The sequence below is a fragment of the Lolium perenne genome, chromosome 4 (assembly GCF_019359855.2).
Source record: "Lolium perenne isolate Kyuss_39 chromosome 4, Kyuss_2.0, whole genome shotgun sequence".
Lineage (NCBI taxonomy): Eukaryota > Viridiplantae > Streptophyta > Magnoliopsida > Poales > Poaceae > Lolium > Lolium perenne.
Window position 1 is genome coordinate 14,503,810 of NC_067247.2, and position 18,533 is coordinate 14,522,342.

Consider the following 18,533-nt stretch of genomic DNA (forward strand, 5'->3'; position numbering starts at 1 on the left):
CGTCCAAACCAGCAGCAGTCGCGGCCAAGTTCATGTCCATGGTCGGATCTGTGCTTCGACTAAGAAATGGGAGTGGAAAGAGAGGCTTTGGTCGAACTAGGGTTAGGGTTTGCTCTCCTCTGCTTTTTGCCAGAAATGGGGATGGTGGGGAGGGGATGAGGCCGAGTGGGGTTAAAATAGGCGACTCTTTTGGACTGTGCGCGTGGGCGTGGACCCTTGTGTGGACCCGTGTGTACGCGGAAGAGAAACGGACGGTATTGTACGCGGAAGAGGTACGGGCGTACGTGTACGCGGAAGAGGTACGGGCGCGTACGTATTCTCGCGGTGATACGTGTACCCCCTCGGCTAACGGGTCCTACGGGTTTTGGTGCGGGCATTTCTATACTCGAATCGAAGTTGAAAAGACGATCCTGCCCCTCGCCGCGGAGTAATCTGGGTCGTCCTTGTGTTCTGCTCAAGATAACCGTTCGACGTTGGGGGTCTATGGAATCACTCGCCTCCCATTAATTCAAAAGATAATTCTAAGCAGAAAGTTAAGATATACCCATCGGAACTATCGATAGGATCTGGTCGTTATCCTTAGGTACACTCAATTCACTGATCATTGCCTGCAAAATACATGAGATGCAGTGAATAGGCATCTGCCCAAGAATATATGGTGGTTCGATCCAATGGGTGAATGTTGTTGAGCCATAGTTTCAGTTTAGTACTTGTCAGGCTAGGACATCAAATTCCTGGTAACTGCATGCTTGAAGTAAATTTCTAAGAATATATATCATTTAGAATACATATTTTTACATGGTGCCTCTATGGTCCTAAATGTTTGAGCAAAATATTATTAAGCCACAGTTTCATCAATTATTGGACAGGCTACAAAACCAAATTTCCAGCTCATAACTATATGTTTGAAGTAAATTTCTGAGAATATACATGTATAATCAGCAAGGGTCTAATCATCATGTTATAGAACAACTTTTATATCGCCCACACTCGTCAGATCATCAACAACGCCGAAAGCAATTAGGTCATTTATCAAGACTGAGTAGAAAAGATAAAGAAAGAGGAAATTTTAGAAGGTGAAGTGTTCGGAAAGTTTACCTGCTTTGCAGTAATTGAGCCGAGTGCTTCCGTGATACATCAAAGTTGTACCTTATGTACAAAACTCACATGCTGCAATGCAATGTACACTTTTCTTGTGTTACTTGATCCCACATGGATTTGGAAGATGGGGTGAATAAAATTTATAGAAACTTCCAAACAAAATATGGAAATCTTGCGGCCACTGTAGCTCCTTCTCAACGCTTCAGGTAACCTATTATGGATGATAACCACTAAAGGTGAAGATTGCCATTTTTCGAGAAGTAAAATATCAAGTAAAGTATGTCATGAATCAACAGTGGCCTAGGGGATGAATGAACAGTCTACAACATTTATTTCTGCAGGGCAAAACGTTGTACATGAATTATGAAAAAAATTAACCTTGAGTAATGGCCAATGAAAAATTCAGATCATATGTTTTAAAATTGATATATCTAGAAGTGATCTATCTAGCCTTCATTGTAATATCGATTAGCATATGTTCGATGGAAAATATGTAACTTGTCTTGACAATAAAGCTAACGTAAACAGAAAATCTGTAGCAGAAATGGCAAGCTGCAAAGGAAGCAAGAAATTGGACTTGCCTATGACACGGCAATAACAATGATGTGAATGTTCTTGATGGACACATGCTTTCTGACGGATCCTTCATCGATCGAGCCATGAAAATGTCACACCCGGCCGTCTTGAACCTGTTTGTGTGTGCTCCTTGGATCATATCATCGTTCCATGGCTCGACAACCTGAAATGTCATAGAATTTTAAAACTTTAATTGAGAGAAAAAACGACACAAAATCCATCACTTCATGGAAGTACAGATCAATTCACCACAACTGAAACATATGTTCTGAAGATTCAAATGATTCTCACCACATACTTTACTTATAAACAACAGCATCTTGCAAGATTTCATGCCATCTTTTTATGTGTGTAACTACTCCCGGTGCATATAATGTGTGATTATAGTTGTGTCTTTGAAATATAGTACTGAAGTATCAATATTTGAGAAAATCCACTTAGGAGTTCAGCGGCATTCACTACACTATTTTCATTGTAGGATTTATCACAAAGTTAATTTGCAAAGTTCAGGTAAAAGTTCATCAGAAACGTGTACTAAGAGTTGAAGTAAGAAATGGGATAAGCTTAGCTACCTTCCCCAGATCCTCCAATTACGCAATGGTGCGATCTCTCATGTCATTGCGTCCAATGCTGCCTTGAGCTTCCGATTCCCCTTCTCCATCTTGCGGTCATCACCGGCATGCATGATCTTGCCGGCCATGATACTCCGCTCTGTAAAACAGGTATTAAACAACACAATTTTTTTTTGCAAACTGGCATATCTTGATCTAGTCCATGATGATTGGCTGGATGGATAAGCCACTGTACCAGTGAGTTCGTCGAGCAGGAAAGGCTACGCGTCTTTTGTTCCGCCCTGTCATCGCTGGTGGGGGATGCCTCCTCGCAGCCCTGCCATGCTCGCCAGCGACGGGATCTCTCGTGGGAGCTAGCCCTACCACGACCGGCGCTCCCTCTTCTGCCCCCGAACACCCCCCGGTACGCACCGTCGCTGGACGCCGAGTTCGTGCGGTCGACCCGCGCAGTCTCCTCAACGCGCGCTCCTCGCCACCGCCCTCGTGTGCCGGAACTACTTAGTCGAGGTTGTCCATGTCGATCGCCTCCGCGCCGCTCCCAGCATATCCGGCTTCCGCGCCACGCGGGCACGCGGCTCCAGGCTCTCCTCGGCCCTCGCGCAACGGCGCAAGTGTGGAAGCTGCTCGCCGCGGCCGTGGGCGGCTCGAACGCGGGCAGGGGCATCCTCCATCGCGGCTGGACGCGAAGGATTTCGGCAAGGGGAGCTCGCTGCCGAGGAGACCTCAGGCGGCGGGGAGCATCAAGGAGGGAGGAGGTCATGTGTGGGCGTGGAAGGCCGGTGGAAGTGCATATCCGCCACGGGTGGTGGATGGCCGAGACGGTGCCGAGACGGCGGCCGCTGCTGCTCGTTGAAGTCGCCGGGAGGACCGGCGGTTATTACGTACTACTCCCTCCGTTCTCTTTTAATTGACTCAAATTTAGTACAAAGTAGTACTAAATCTGAGTCAATTAAAAAAGAACGGAGGGAGTAGTTTTCTATTTAGGCTACATCCAATTGCCTCGTCGGCGAGCTCGTCTGTATGAGAGCATGGGTTGAGGATAGAGGGAAGGGGACTGTCGTACGAAACGAAACCAATTTTAAGGAAAGAGAGAAAAGAGGAGACAGAAACCTGGGTATCCCTGCACCGAGCAACTAAAATCCACCACGAGCAGGTCTAGACCCACCACCACGAGTCTAGGACGAGAAACGACCAAACCTGAGTGAGATCTATTGGACCAATCACTAGCCTCACAGCTAAAGCCACCCAAACAACACAGAAGTAGATCACGGAATAGAAGTAAAACGTTCTGAAAAATCCCTATAAGGCACCAAAACTGCACACACAAGAACCACTAGGTAAATGATCTACAAATTGGCATACGTGTAAGCGTGAGGTGAAGTCAAAAGAGACCCAAAATTGTGAGGAAAAAATAAGTTGGTTGCCCTTTAATATAGTAGTAGTTATGGGTACTGTAAAACTCCCCAATAATTTAGTAATTACCAATCCAATGGATATGACGAAATGCTATATCCTCCTCTAATAACTCTCGTCTATATAGACTCCTAATTGTGGGTAGTTTTATTCTAATACTCAAATTTCAAGTTGTATGTATGAGAAATGTTTTATGATTACAAAAATTGATAATTTCTTATGATAATTGCTTAATAACAATTAGCATTACCATGCATGCTTATTTTGTTAGCCAGTTGCAACTAACTATGACACATACAAATCATAGTTTTAAATAGCCGGGCTCTATAGCCTTTCCAGCATGGTGCGGCTAACTGCATTAGCCCGCTAAAAGATGTCAAAATTCTTAAATAGCCGGCTATAGCTGTTTTGCGAGGCCACATCTACGATGTAGCCGGCTATTTAAAACATTGATACAAATTTAGATGTGAGGATCTGCCATTCAATGTGTTTATTTCTATTACCCTTCTTAAATTGAGGATTACGTAACACTGCCAATATTAGTACTCGTCCGTCCTAAAATAGGTGTATTAGTATTGCCAAGATACGGATGTAGATGCATTTTTAATACTCCCTCTGTCCCAAAATGTAAGACGTTTAAGAATTGGTCAAAAGTCAAACTTTACTAACTTTGACCAAATATTTAGAAAAATATATGTATATCTACAATATCGAATGTACATATTAAGAAAATATACTTTATTGTGAATTTATTCATGTTGATCTGTAAATGTTTATATTTTTGTGTAAATGTTAACATCTACGATATTGACTTTTAACTAATTTTTTAGGCGACTTACATTTTGGGATGGAGGGAGTATTAGATATGTTATTTGTCCATACGAAAATCTCACGACAAACAGCAGCAAATTAAATCGTGTCCAACAGAAAAGAAAAGAAAACATAGATCGATTATTATTTATTAACCATCCACGTTACATTACTACGTGCGTAGTCGTTCAACGGCTGGGGCCTCCATGTGCACTTCTTGCGAGCAGTTCCTGCAGTAGCAGAAGCCACCGTTACACTCCCCGAACTGCGCGTTATTGGGGCTGGTTCCGCACTTTTGGGAGCAGGCATCCGGGGTGATGCAGTTAAAATCCGGGCGTGAAAGTTGTTTCGGGCACTTAACATGTTTGCCTGCATCTACTTCTTCTGAATTCGATAAAAAAAAAGTTAGCGTAATCCTCGTGTTTACCCGAGGAACTTTAATTTGCACATGTAACTAAATATTTTCAATTACCGGGAGACGCAAGGAGGAGTGCCAGTATCCATACGGAGATGACGACGCCGGTGATCTTGCGAGCCATCATGATAGGAGGAGCAGGAACAGAACAAACTGGTTTATCTAGTCTAGGTATAAGGAAGCAATGCACGGCATATGCGTACGTACGTCCTTTATATAGAGGGATTAGGGAACCACAGATTATTAATTGTTCGCGCGCCTATGGAAATTTGGAAATGCAGATTTGGTAATAATTAATTTGGTACCAACATTGAGCACGATTAATTAATGTAGCCTTTTTTTCGAAATATATATGGCCAATAATAACCTGACTCTAATTTTGGTTCCGGGGAAAGGTTCATTAATGTTGATGACAGAGTATCGGGTGAACCAAATATAAATATTCTGGGTTGAATACATCACACACCCAGGAACTTATTTTTGATGTGCAAATGCCTCCAGTGACGGCTCTGCCCACATTGACCTTTTCACACGGCTCGGCTCGGCTCGGCTCGGCTCCGCTGTTATTATTGCTGACGGTGAACCCAGTAGCTTAAATATCGAGCCGCCATGGTGCGATGATGCCAATGTTGATGACGGCGACCAGTAGTATAGCTATTAGTTCACTGCAGTATGACAGTGTGTGTCGCCTGAACGATCCGCTGACAACGGACACGGTAGTCTTATCGAGTAGCGAGCCTGCAAGTAAAAATTAGTTGTCAAGATGTGGAAGCGTCATGTATGATACTTTTGTTTTGTAGACGACTGATCTTACAGTTGTAGTCTACCCAACCCAAGCGCATTTTCTCCAAGTTGTACACAAATATCTTATCACGTAGAACAATGTCTGCCAATAGAGGACCATTAAGCCAGTAAGAAAAATATCAGGCATGAGTTACATAATTCACCAGAATTAGTTCCTTAGCTCATTCAATGTGAGGCTAATACTTATGAACTTATTTACTACTAAGAAATAGTTGCATGTTTCTATTGGTACAATGTCAAGAACTTAAAAGCATGGAATCAAAGTTCATAATCACTCTCCCAAGAATACTGTTGGCTTGCAGATTATATCTACTATAGTTTCTACAATTATTGAGAAGAATAGCTTATATTCATTTGAAGCCACAATGAAAACGATTAGAACATTAAAGTATAATAGCTAGATGCGTAGGTAATTTAGTTGATGAGGAATGCCTAACCTCCCAGAATAGTGATATGCTGATAACCGTCGAGGTCCTTGCTCCTTAGAAAACCAACGCACAATATGTCTTCCTTCTCCTGTAAATCATGATATATCATATTATTTGCATTTGAGACAATTGTGAAGAAATTTTAAGCAGATATGCAATCTAAAACAAATTTGATAAAAGTAGCATCAAAACGTACTCCTTTTGAAGAAGCACCCTTCCGCAAAAGGTAGTTTTCTGGACCCACTCTCATTTGAGCACCATCCTCAAAATGCAGTGTCAAATTTGGAAGTAATGAGAATTTGCTGGTGGAGAAGAAACAATACATTTAGTCGACTCCTTCAACATTGTGAACTACATAATCTACTTGCGTGGAAAGACAAACCTTCTTGAAGGTACAATGAAACATAGTTCCCCATCATCATCAAAAACGCGTAATTGAGGGGTGGCATTATCTATCTGTGAATAAACAAAGTATGAATCATGACAACTAACCATGCCACAAGAAAATAACTAAATTTATGTAGACTAATCAGTTATTGGTTCCTCAACGTGAATGTTTCGCCTATATGAAGAACTCACTGCATTAATAACTGGATCAAAGATCCCATCTGCAAGATATGATAACGATGTCCCTGAATCAACAAATGTTCCTTGTGTATTTGATGTTGTAAACAAGGAAGGATTAATTGGGATATTTTCGCCATTGACAGAAATGCCCTCCATATTCAAGTTGTAGCGAGGCCTGCATATATATTGTTGAGCAAACTTTGGTTCATACAAAGGATTCAGGAAACTCCATTGGGAATAGTATAGTCCAGATTCCACAACAAACAATAAACTAGTTATATTGATTCTCTATGATCACATAGATAAACACAAGTTTATTTTTTCAGAAAAAGAATAAGAAAATATATGAATGTACACTTCATGGTTGCCAATAGTATAGTCCATTGAGAATCAATACAACAAAGGATTCAGGAAACTCCATTGGGAATAGTATAGTCCAGATTCCACAACAAACAATAAACTACTTATATTGATTCTCTATGATCACATAGATAAACACAAGTTTATTTTTTCAGAAAAATAATAAGAAAATATATGAATGTACACTTCATGGTTGCCAATTAAACATTGTAGATACAAACTACAACTTAGGGTTGGAAAATTAAAACTTGTGTGAATGAATTCAACTAAGAAGCATACTCTAGCATATTATAAATCAAGATAATTCAATGAGAAGTTGAGTGACCGAACAGCTATTTCTATCATCCATACTAACCACCAAGCAAGGAGCAAAAATATGATAGTGAATGAAATAGTGACACCAAATTATGAACTTAAAAATCCAATTATTTTAGTAATTCCTGGAAAAAAAGAAACTCACTGTGAAGAGACAAGTGGAGTAAATTCCAATCCTTGCGCCGCAACTTCACCAAGAACAAGTATGCCACCACCATCTTCTGAGCTTGTCAAGCAATGTGAGAAGGCCTTTGGGGACACACCTTGAGAGTTCAATTGTAAGACGACGGACGGTGCATTCTTTCCAAATCCCACAATGCCATCCGTCTGCAGGTAACTCGACCGCGAGATACTGCACCTGCAGATTATTACAACATGACCCTAGTTAGGTTAATGATGTATATTAGTTGAGGTTTCATTAGCTGACAAGTATTAACGCTAACATTCTGAATTTAGATACATCCATGACTGCAAGGGAACTATACCCGAATAAGACAGATGCGGAAGAACTTGCAACCTGCTCACTTCCATTTCCCATGACGGTGTCGAAATGTATGGTGTCAGACACGTAGTACCCTGACGTGGCTGCACCAGCATAAGCCACCTCGTAACCACATTGGTTTGTTGGAGAGTCCGAGCTTTGGCAGACCGAATGCCCTTCTTTGATGGCATCCCCGCACCTATCATCATCGCATGATATGTTGGACGACGTCGAAGAAGAGTTGGGGCTGTAGAAGTCGAATGGTATCTGGGAGAAGTAATGGTAAAAAATGATTTCAACACCTAGTATAGAAAATGTTCTGAAAGTAGATGCATTTTCGATAAGATGATTTATAGCTCGGAGGGAGAATGGTCGCCTTACACCGTCGTCATCTGTTGCCGGGCAACCAGTGCAAGAGCTGCACGAGACCCACATGAGGTCACTACCGGTGTCAACTTGGAGAGAATACTGTTTGGATGGGCTCCCCAATCTCACATTGGTATAGTAGACCCTGCAGGAAATTCAAGCTTTAGATACGACTAGTAACAATGTACTAGATGAAAGGCATGTTTTGACAGATATATGCATGTGACCCCAAATTACGAAAGCATAATCAATATTGATCTCATGTTATACTTCTCTAAAATGTTAAGTAAAATGAATAATGCAAAATTTTGAGTATTTAGCTATTGGATCCTTGATAGTAAACATACCAAAATTGGAACAAACAGAACTATTGATTGACGAACTCAGCTATTTGAATTTGTACAAATTCGTTGCAGTACAAACAGTGCCACTACACAGAGAATGAGCCATACGAAGTTATATACTCTTGAACATAACAGAGGAACATGTGTGTATTGCTTTACATTTGGGACTCCAAAGCCTGGACTACAACCTCTTTTATTAATTTTTCTTGTCCAGCCAAGCATGAAAGACAAATAAGAAGTCCCATGTCTTAGATATTTGCACATGCATAATGAAAATCTGAATAGCGTACTTGTGCTGCTTGGGTATTGTGCGAAACAACAACCTGACAGCAAGAAACAACCTGCAAACTGACAGAGAGGCATTTCCATGCAACAGGTTTTGATGGAACAGCATATCAGGCTTGAGGTGGCGGTGCTATATGTGGGAACACTCCACCTGATGAGCTATTGGCTTCATAACTTCATCAAAAAGTGGGACCAACGAGTATGAATTTAATGGTAGACGCTGCATTTTCTCCCCAAGAACGATCATGCCACGCTCGGATGAAAGCTTCAGATTGCCCTGGGGAGCAGCTATGCTTCAGATGGTGTGCTGTGCTGTGCTCTCGAATACTAGAAGCAGGGAATGCCTGAACTAGTTTAAGCCCTAGGAGCTGAACAGATATCCAATTGGTGGATTGCAACGTGCTGAGAATATATTCTGCCGATCAATGAGGACACATGTGGAGAGTGGTACGGTAGAGAAACCCCAATCTCTACTGCACTACTGTCGATTCATGGCTAGCTAAACAGGAGAGCATCAGCCAACTTACCCGGGCAAGCCCAGCAGGCCGAACTCCGGCACGCCGCTCCTCTTGGTGAAGCGCGCCCTGTCAAGCTTCTTTAGAGGTTTCAGCTCCTTCAACGGCGCCGAGCGCCTCAGCATCAACGCCGGCGCGGGCGTAGCAGCAGCAACACCAGCGGCGGCGCCGATGATGGCCATGAGCACCGCCACCGCCATGGCACCGGCTGCGGCCGCTCTTCTCATTCTCGATTTACGCTGGGGTTGCTAGCTCGGCAAGGGAAAGTGACCGCAGCTTCGTCGTCAGCCGCGGCGCTCGTGATGCTCGAACCTCCATCGGGCGCCGCACAATGTAGAATTCCGTTTTGGGAAATATTCTTCCTCCTGCTTTTTCTTTTTGTTAAACTGCTCTTCTAAAACTGCATGGCGTTTTCTAATACGATGTATTGTGAATTTAATTATAAATGGATCATAAAAATACATTATCAAACCTTCTCTTTTGTATTGTAACTTGTAGAACTTGTCATTCGAAACGGTTGTGTGCATCCTATCTATGCAGAGACGAGATGTATTGCTTAAACTAGTGTAATTAATAAAGGTTTAGTGGATTATCGATTTTTTTTATCAAACCTATTTCATTAAACTAATGAGGTTTAGTGGATTTATTTTTGGCTTTGAGCAGGCAACTGGAGCTCACATTTTCCCGTCCGTCGGATTTTGAGGCTCAGGTCGCCGGAATCAGCTACCCATGCCTAGGCATAGTCCACGTGTGTTAAATAAAATCTCCATTCAAATTGATATTCTTCCTACAAATAAAACTAATTTTACGAAATAAGAAAACACATGTACAAATGTGTACATAGTATAATTTAAGAAGCAAAATAGTGGGATATGTAGGTGATGCTACCCACCCACCAAATTTATAATTTAGTACTACCTACTAGCATATCCAGCCTAATTTAGTACTACCTACTAGCATGTCCAGGCTATAAGGCCTAGAACCCGTCTCACGGTAAAAAAAAAAAAAAAGAGCAAAAGAGGACTCTGCATTGACCAGAGAACACGACCGACTCCTCTACGCTCTCGATGCTGGTCTCTCCTTCATTCTACGACCGCGCCCATCGACCCCTTGTTGCTGAGCTATGCCTCCAGCGGCCAGCGCCCTCGTTAGCCAAGCTCCGCCCCCAGCGCAACCGCTCACCGAGCTCCGCCCTCCAGCACCCCTTCAGCTGAGCTATGCCTCCACCCTCTCCAGCCACCGCCCGACCGGCCACCGGGACGACAACGTGGCGAACCCTCTCCTGTGCTCACTGTCTCCTATTGGATTTCTGGTAACTTCTCCTTTCCTATTAGAGTCCCAATTCTACTAATTGCTAAATCTTTAGTTTTCATGCTTGCATCTTAAATTTAAGAAGATTTCAGCTAGGTCATGGAGTGTTGTAGAAATTGAAATTGAAAGTTTACATTTTGTTGTTCTCGGTGTAGGTAGGAAGTAGTGATGGGAAAGGCAAAACCCATTGATTCATTTTTTCAGAAAAAAAGACTGATGAATGTGACGCAAATGAACTAGTTGTTCTTCCTGAAGAGCCAAATGTTCATGTCCAGACCCGTCTCTTGTTGCTCGAATTTGAACAACAAAGTCATGAAGAACATGTGCATGAAACCCGAATAAATGATGTTATATTTTGTGGTATTGAATCTTTGGAGTGGGATCCAACCTTTCGTCCACAAATTTCGCAATGAGAAGGTAATGTACCACTAGTGCCATCTTGATCCTTGGAAATAAATTTAGATCTTTCAAGGTTGATGATATTTGTGAAATTGTGAAGAAGTTCTATCCAGCAGATTACACTCAAAAAGAAATTTATGGCTTGGAGCAGCAACTCAAACACTTTTTGTTGTAGATGCTTTCAATAACAACGAGTTGAAAAATGTGTCAACCTTAACAAAGTTTTGTCGCAATAGATTGCTAGATTGTATGTACAACTTGATTGATAGATTGCTTCGATTGCTTGTGACTCTTCCGGTTTCTAAAGCAACCGCTGAACATGCATTCTCTACTTTGAAGAATGTTAAGATAAGGTTGCGCAATAAGATGGAAGATGAGTTTCTTGCCAACAGCTAGTCAACGCAAAAAACGAAAGAAAAGTACACCTACGAGGATGTTCTTGAAAATTTCATCGGCGTAAAGAGACGAAGAGCCAATATGTAGTGTGATCAAGTACAATACTAGATGGTTTCATGCTATCCTGTAGTATCTAGTTCTTTTGTTTTGCAGTAGTTTATGCATATTATGCATATATTGCTTCTATAAATGTATTTTGTGGACAAATCAATATAATTATATAAGTTTCCAAAAATACTTATGTTTTGCTATAATTTGGTGCTCCAAATAAAATTTACATGTTATTTTGTAGCTCCCCCTCCCAAAGATTTTCTGCAAGGTCCGTCACTGCTACCCACCCTTATCTAGCAATTGGATTAGCTCTATAGGACGTCTCAGCCGCACACAAGTTTAACGAGGCTGAGGATTTGGATGAGACCAATAAGAATCATGCAGTTATCACCTACACCATCCTTCCACCTTAAAACAGAGACCATGGTATTAATATCCCATCTGGCTTGATTCCAAACTTACTATAATTTTTACTGCATCAACAAAAGGACCATGATGGCGTAGAGCCTCAAGTAGGAGGGAATCGAGAAGAAGGATGTCAACGATGAAGGAGAAAATATGGAGTTTCAAGAGTGCAAAGAAATCATCAGTTACACAGATCAAGCTCTTGACAGCTCCCCCTTTGTGGTCTCTACGATGAAGATATGTTCTAGCTTGTACAAGCTTGTTAGATAGTTTTTTGGACATGGTTGACTACTATTTTGGACATGGCTGACTATATTCTTTTGTGGCCTTAGTGTACAAGTAGATTGGCCTAATTAATGTTCTTGATGAATTATGTAAGAACTATTTGTTGTTGTAAAATTTCAGTATTCAGTGCTTAGTGACTTCAAATTTATAATGTTAGTTGTATTTTTCTCAACTAATTTTTCTACTGAACTGCAATTTACAACATTACTATTTAAGTAAAGATATTCATTTGCAGTTGTCTGGCTGAAGAAATTTGTTTTGGATTATCCATTCGGTTTCATTGATGTCGTCCACCGCATGGCACGGGGGAGCATGGTGGAGAAATCGGACAGACTCGTCGCCGGCATTTCATCCAGGTACAGCCGCTGGAGATTCCTCTCCCTTTCCCAAGGGAATGCCGATGATGGTGCGAGAGCACCACCCGAGACGCCCCGGAAGCGCCTCTCTTTCCCATGCTTCGAGTCCATCCGTTCTGATTAGTCTGTCCATAGATCGAGTCGATTGGCATTGACTGCTATTAACCGCTGGCTATACTTGGACGGTGAATCGGAGGGGTAGAGGCACGCGGTGACTTGCCATAGGCGAGGCACCGGATCTTTTGTCCAGAAAATACTAGCTCGTACATAGGGGTGTAAATGGGTCATATCGATTCAGATCATATCGGATATTGACTGGTCGCGGATTGGGATGCGATTTTACCGAACATCGGATTTGAATGGAAAACATTGAGGACTCACACCGAAAACAAAATTGTTGGATAAATACTTTCATAGACACATTGCTATAGTTCTAGCAAAACTTGAGAGGAATTTAAGGTTTTATCCTTGCACTAGTTAATTAGTTAATAATATGAAGGCATACTTTAGACTAAAACTTAAGCATTGATAAGATGGTACAAATATGACCTAAATAATTGAACGATTACTCTACCGGTGGTGTGGTACAAAATTATAACTAAACATGCTGGCAAAAAAACTCCGTAACTCAGTAGATACTTACTATGTGTAGTAAGATTGGTCTCAACTTTTGACTCTAAAATTAGATTATCCAGTTTAAACCAATCAAGTATCCTAATTAATTTTTGAATAATTTATATTCGCATGCCAGCTTAGGGTTTAAACAAACTTTTAGAAAAGTAAAACCAAGTAAAGTTTAAGCAAACTTTTAGAACAATCTATCAACAAATATAATATTTTGTATATATCATACGTAAATATATTTCATTATCTATTTAATAATATTAATTTTGTATTTTGCATGTTAATAATTTTTTATAAAAGCTTATTTAAACTTGATATAGTTTGACTTTCTAAAAATAATATGGCATTAAGTTTTGAACTAGAGGTAGTATTTGCTAAATCATATCGTATTCTGTATCTGGTGCCACTTCAAAAGGGGATATCTTTATTTACCAGATCGAGGTCTGTCATTGGTTGCTCAGAAAGGAGGCGCCGGAGGGGTCGCGAGATCACGCTCGGCCTTCCTTGGTGCTTGGAGCAAGCCCTACGAGGGTATTACTGAACCGCTCATCGCCGAAGCTTTAGTTGTGCGAGATGGTGTCATTTTCGCTCGGTTACGAGGCTATTCTAAAGTGGTGATGGAGATGGATTGCCCGGAGGTTATTTCACCCTGGAACAATCGCCATGATTCTCGATCGGTTGTGGCACCTAGTCTTCAAGAAGTTGGAGAGCTAGTTGTTAGTGTCAATTCGTTTATTTTTCAGCATATTTTTAGATCAGCTAGTAACTCTGTGCATCTTTGTGCAAAGCTTGGCTGCACATTGACAGTTTTTACCAGCTGGTTAGATTGTACTCCAAACTTCCCGCTGGTCAGTATTCAGACTGATCAGTTAGGGTTGATTTTATTTGAATAAAGTTCTCTAAGTTATACGCAATTTTTTTGATCTAAAATTAAATATATAGATAGCGTAAAACAAATTCGAAACCGAATTTAGTTCGAAAATTATCTTATCCCTCTACAGCTCTATTCGTACCCGAATTTGAGCAAGCATCAAGTGAAAATCCACGAGCGGCTCCGATTAGCTCGCCAAAAAAAGGCCCTCACTATCGGACGTAGCTTCAGTGACTTGAAGTTATCAAGTCTCACGGTGACTTACCTTCAACATCCACCATTAAATCAAGATCGGATAGACCACAACCACCAGAGGCAGAATCTTCACCGAAAATTTATCGTACAATAAATAAAAGAAGAAGCTACAAAAGTACGACTGTGTCACTCCGCCGGAACGGCACCACCGCCCCTCCTCCCACCCGGCGTGCGGGTCTCAGGCCGCTACGCCGAACTGCCGTCGGCTGACGAGCACCACCCGGCCACACCTACCCCGTGCTGAAGCAGCAACGAGAGGGAAAAGTCAAGGGGCCGCCGGCGCCAGCGCGGCCCCGTCGCCCATGGGGGACAACCCAGGTCACGGGAGGGTTTCAATCAGTTCCGCATTGGAAATTAGTACCGCTCTAAGATTCACTAACATTGCCACTTCTGTGAATAACTACTATATTAAACCTTAACAAACATCTTTTTTCTCCTAATTTTAGATTTTTTTCCGGATTAACACTGGTGTGTTTTTGTGGTTTGATTTTCGCTGACTCCTTTTTATGTACGTTTCGGTGCTCTCTAGCAATTTTTGTAGGAGTTTGGAATTTTCTTTCCTCTGCAAGAGCGTTATTTTGGTGTGTTGATTGTGTGACCGTAGCCAGTACAAACATGGTCAAAGCGGTGCTGCCCCGTCCAGGTAACTTGTCCCTCGATTTCTACTTCTCTATGGATTATCCTCTTCTTCGTCGCCGCCCCAGCCTCTCCTCCCTTGAACGACCTCCGCTCTACCACCGCGTCGGCATTGCGATTTTCAAGAGGCTGATGTTGTCATCGTGGGCGACAGGGGAGCGCAAGGGGATGTTGGTGCAGAAGAGCGGCGGGTGATTGGGGTTCATCTCAGATACCATGGAGGTCGTACTCAAGGTATACCGTAAACAAAGTTGCAAAGCAGACGAGCTATCTAGCCTGATTTCCATCAAGCCAATGCATATTCTATAACATATGTCCATGAACTGACAAAGGTGCTTCATATCTGTAAGGTTGAATCTACTCTGTCACTCTAGCGATGCAGAATTTGCAGCCACACAGGAGATTCAGATGAGATATGAAGGCAATCAGGTTTATCTCTGAAACTTTGGTCATGGATATGTAAGGGGCTACGTTTGCATATTGTCACGAAAAAAGATTATGTTTCCCACTTCCCTTCATAAGTTTGTTCTGGTTTGATCTTTTCAAGCGAATTTTGTTTGTCAATGTCTGATCTTTTGCCTCTACCTTACTTTTCTTCGGAAAGAATACATCTGCAGACTGCTCGGTAATACAAGACAGCTAGAGTCAATCCTCTAGCAGGTTTCTAACTTTCTCATCCTAAGCCAAGTTAGTTCTACAGTGCAATGACTTCTCTGGTCAATTTGTGTGCAGCAGCCTGATTTGCCTCCTTTTAATGAGTTTCAGTCATTTGCTTTGTTGAGATAAGCTACATGCAAAACTAAAGTTGTAAAAACTGAAACTGAAGATTTATTTGGTGCATGTTTTACTGCACACAATTTTTCTTAACACCCATACATTGTTGTTGCATGATTGTTTGTGCTTAGCTAAACTTAGTTTGGTACTTTATTATCCTCCAAACTAACTGATGACCGTTTTTCTGCGCTTTCTACTAGATGATTTAAATGTTTGGACAAATGTTTGGCATTTTTTTTGTGCAGCTTCGTTATGAACTCTCATTTTCATTTTCATGTCTTTATCAAAAAATGTCATTTAGGGATGAAAACCTCACATAATTAAGTCAGCTTGATACAAATTTCTGACAACATTTCTGTACCTGCAGCTTGATCAGTTTCATCCCTTCATCAGGCTCATCATGTTGATTAGTTTCATCCCTTCACCTATGCCTGCAGGTTGAGCAGTGCGTGTTCGAGGCTTGGTAAGCCAGGTCATGGGCAGGGCCGTGGTCGCTTTGTTCGGTTTGCCGTTCCTCTTGTTCCGCTCGCCACCGATGGATGCCACGCCACAGCTCCTCTCGTGGGCTACGGTAAGGTGCTCCACCTCTAGCCCTTGCAGGTTGTTTTTAGTCGCCTCAATGTTTGGGCCAAGCTAGGTTTACATCCACTTAGTATAGACTATCCTTCAGCTTTCGTTTGGCCCGTTCTAGCATCTGTACTCGCTGTACGTTCGTCAAGTCCGCAAGTACTACCTTGCAGGTCTTTCGTCAAGCGCACGTAAAAATAGAGAACTAGAGATCAGGCTGGAACCATATCATATCGCACTCCCATAATTTTTTTATTGAATGTGACTTGGTTTTGTTCCCATTCAAAGGAACTCGAATTTAGCGCTTAATTTTTCTTTGTGACTCTGGTGATGATTCAGTCAGTTGCATCTGGTCTTTTGTAGATGTTAAAAGTAGCATTTTTTTCTAGAGAAGTAACTAAACATGTATCCAATAAGATTTATATATTTACATGTATAGTTGTAATACATTTTGTTTGTCTAACGGTGCTTAAGATTTCTGCTAATTTGCGGTGCTTTCTAATTTAGCCCTGGACCGGTAAGTGAAAGGTTCAGTGCAACACCGCCAGTTTTGATAAATGGAATTTGTTCATCTGGTATTGTTGGTCAATTGTTTGGACCTATAGAAACGTTCGCCTACTCCTATTGTGTTACTGTGAATGGAAAAGTGCCTGCTGGGTTCAGTGTAGGGTGTACCATATGTTAAACGTGAATTTTCTATATGTTAAGGGCTATGTTGAACTGTATTTGACCATGGTAGCTGGTTGTATTACCTACTAGAGTGGCATCCTTGTGATTTTACATGTTCTTTTGATCAAGCTTTAGTTGAACTAGCTGTCAAATCTATAGTAGCACAAACGAAAGATCTCTGAAAATATCTAATGAAAACTAAACTTTTAGTTTCCTTCATGGTTTGATGTTTCTTCTTAGTGTGCAATAGAGGTTCAGCCAGAATAATATGTATTCAGTGTGTACAGTTAGCATCCATACCAATCAATGAGCTGCTTCAGACTAATTTTTCAAGAATGAGAACAACATGTTTCAGCAACTATGGTACCTTAACACGAGAACAACAGTGGTACTAAATTTTGTTTTTTTTGCAAGTACTGTGTGTTGCAAGAATTCAGAATGTTTCCCCCTATGTCACTTTTCCTTTCTTAGTTTTACTAATATGTAGCAGAGAGTATTTTACATTAGGAATTTGGACTCTTCATATATTTTCCTGATGTGTGATTAGTTTCTCGATTGCTAATTTCTATGATATTTAGTTCCCTTATCTGAACAAAGTAAATGAGTGGTTTTATCTTTTGTGTTGTAAGCTAGCTTTGCAGTGTAGAATACATGGAAGTGAGATCAAAACTAATTGAGATCAAAAATCAGTTCAGTTTTTCGGAGCCACTGAATTTTTACCTTGAGTTCTCACTGTTATCTAATGATCCTCAGTTCAATCCCATACCCTATTTGCATTTTAGGCTTTCTCTATCTGGTAAGTTGCCTTTCCTTGTTTCTATTCCTTCTTGCCATGGAGTATCTGATATACCACAAAGATGTGTTGCCGATAGTGGTGGTTTTGGAGTTCAAGCTTGGCTTTCTTTTTTATAACTAATATTTTATGATGTACTCAATGACATTTATAATTGTAAGATATCATAGAAATTTTAGAGACATTTGTTGTTTGCCATGCTGATAAATTTGGATCGTTTACCATGTTCCAATACATAAGGATATGTAGGTGGAGATCTAGAAAAGTCTGATTTCAATGAACGTCTAAATATCATTTTGTCATCTTTTGGAGATACCATTGTAGAGAGTAGAACATTGTATGAGACCAGAAGAACAAATTTTCTACATGTTAACTTGATCTTCAGTACATTATTATCATATTTACGCTCCTGGAACTTTTCATTTTTATGTAATCGTTGTTGTTGCTATTTGGCATAAAACTGACACTTGTATCAAAAGATTAGCCTCGGTCTTTAGAAAGTGTGATTTTTATTCATATTTTAATCTTGATACTGGATCGACTACTATGCATTTTTCTTTACGATCACTTTAAAGTATTGGAATATACAAATTGACTGCCAAGCAGTCATTGTTTCGGTGGATTAGGGAAATCTTTGCTCTGAGCATGACATAGATTTGGGAGAAAAGGAAGTGGTGAAAGTCAGCAGGTTGAATCAGTATTAGACGGCCCAGTTCATCTCCCTCTATGTTCAGTGCCTTATAGTGAAATTTTCTGTGATAACAAGGCACGCCGAGCCTGCATCTTATC

The 18,533-nt window shown here is 41.1% G+C and overlaps 1 protein-coding gene and 1 long non-coding RNA gene across 2 annotated transcripts; one reads left to right on the forward strand and one right to left on the reverse strand.

The window, feature by feature from the left end:
- Positions 1–5,230: 5,230 nt before the first annotated feature.
- Positions 5,231–9,629, reverse strand: LOC127348195 (aspartic proteinase 36). Its single transcript, XM_051374283.2, has 10 exons — positions 9,365–9,629; positions 8,224–8,353; positions 7,847–8,109; positions 7,507–7,719; positions 6,699–6,861; positions 6,502–6,575; positions 6,316–6,421; positions 6,129–6,207; positions 5,702–5,773; positions 5,231–5,625 (listed from the first exon to the last, which is right to left on the reverse strand). Exons 1-10 carry the CDS (start codon positions 9,577–9,579, stop codon positions 5,480–5,482), a joined length of 1,461 nt encoding a protein of 486 aa, XP_051230243.1. The 5' UTR covers positions 9,580–9,629; the 3' UTR covers positions 5,231–5,479.
- Positions 9,630–15,089: 5,460 nt separating this feature from the next.
- On the forward strand, positions 15,090–16,518 carry LOC127348196 (uncharacterized). Its single transcript, XR_007879685.2, has 3 exons — positions 15,090–15,175; positions 15,292–15,370; positions 16,153–16,518. It is a non-coding gene; the product is annotated as an uncharacterized lncRNA (long non-coding RNA).
- The last annotated feature ends 2,015 nt before the right edge of the window (positions 16,519–18,533 follow it).

Bases quoted from the DNA above. Each gene is read 5' to 3' on its own strand.
- LOC127348195 (XM_051374283.2), bottom strand. From the start codon at position 9,579: ATGAGAAGAGCGGCCGCAGCCGGTGCCATGGCGGTGGCGGTGCTCATG. The intron at 8,354-9,364 runs GTAAGTTGGCTG...AATTTCCTGCAG, and splicing joins GGCCTGCTGGGCTTGCCCGG to GGTCTACTATACCAATGTGA. The intron at 6,862-7,506 runs GTGAGTTTCTTT...ATATATATGCAG, and splicing joins ACTCCACTTGTCTCTTCACA to GCCTCGCTACAACTTGAATA.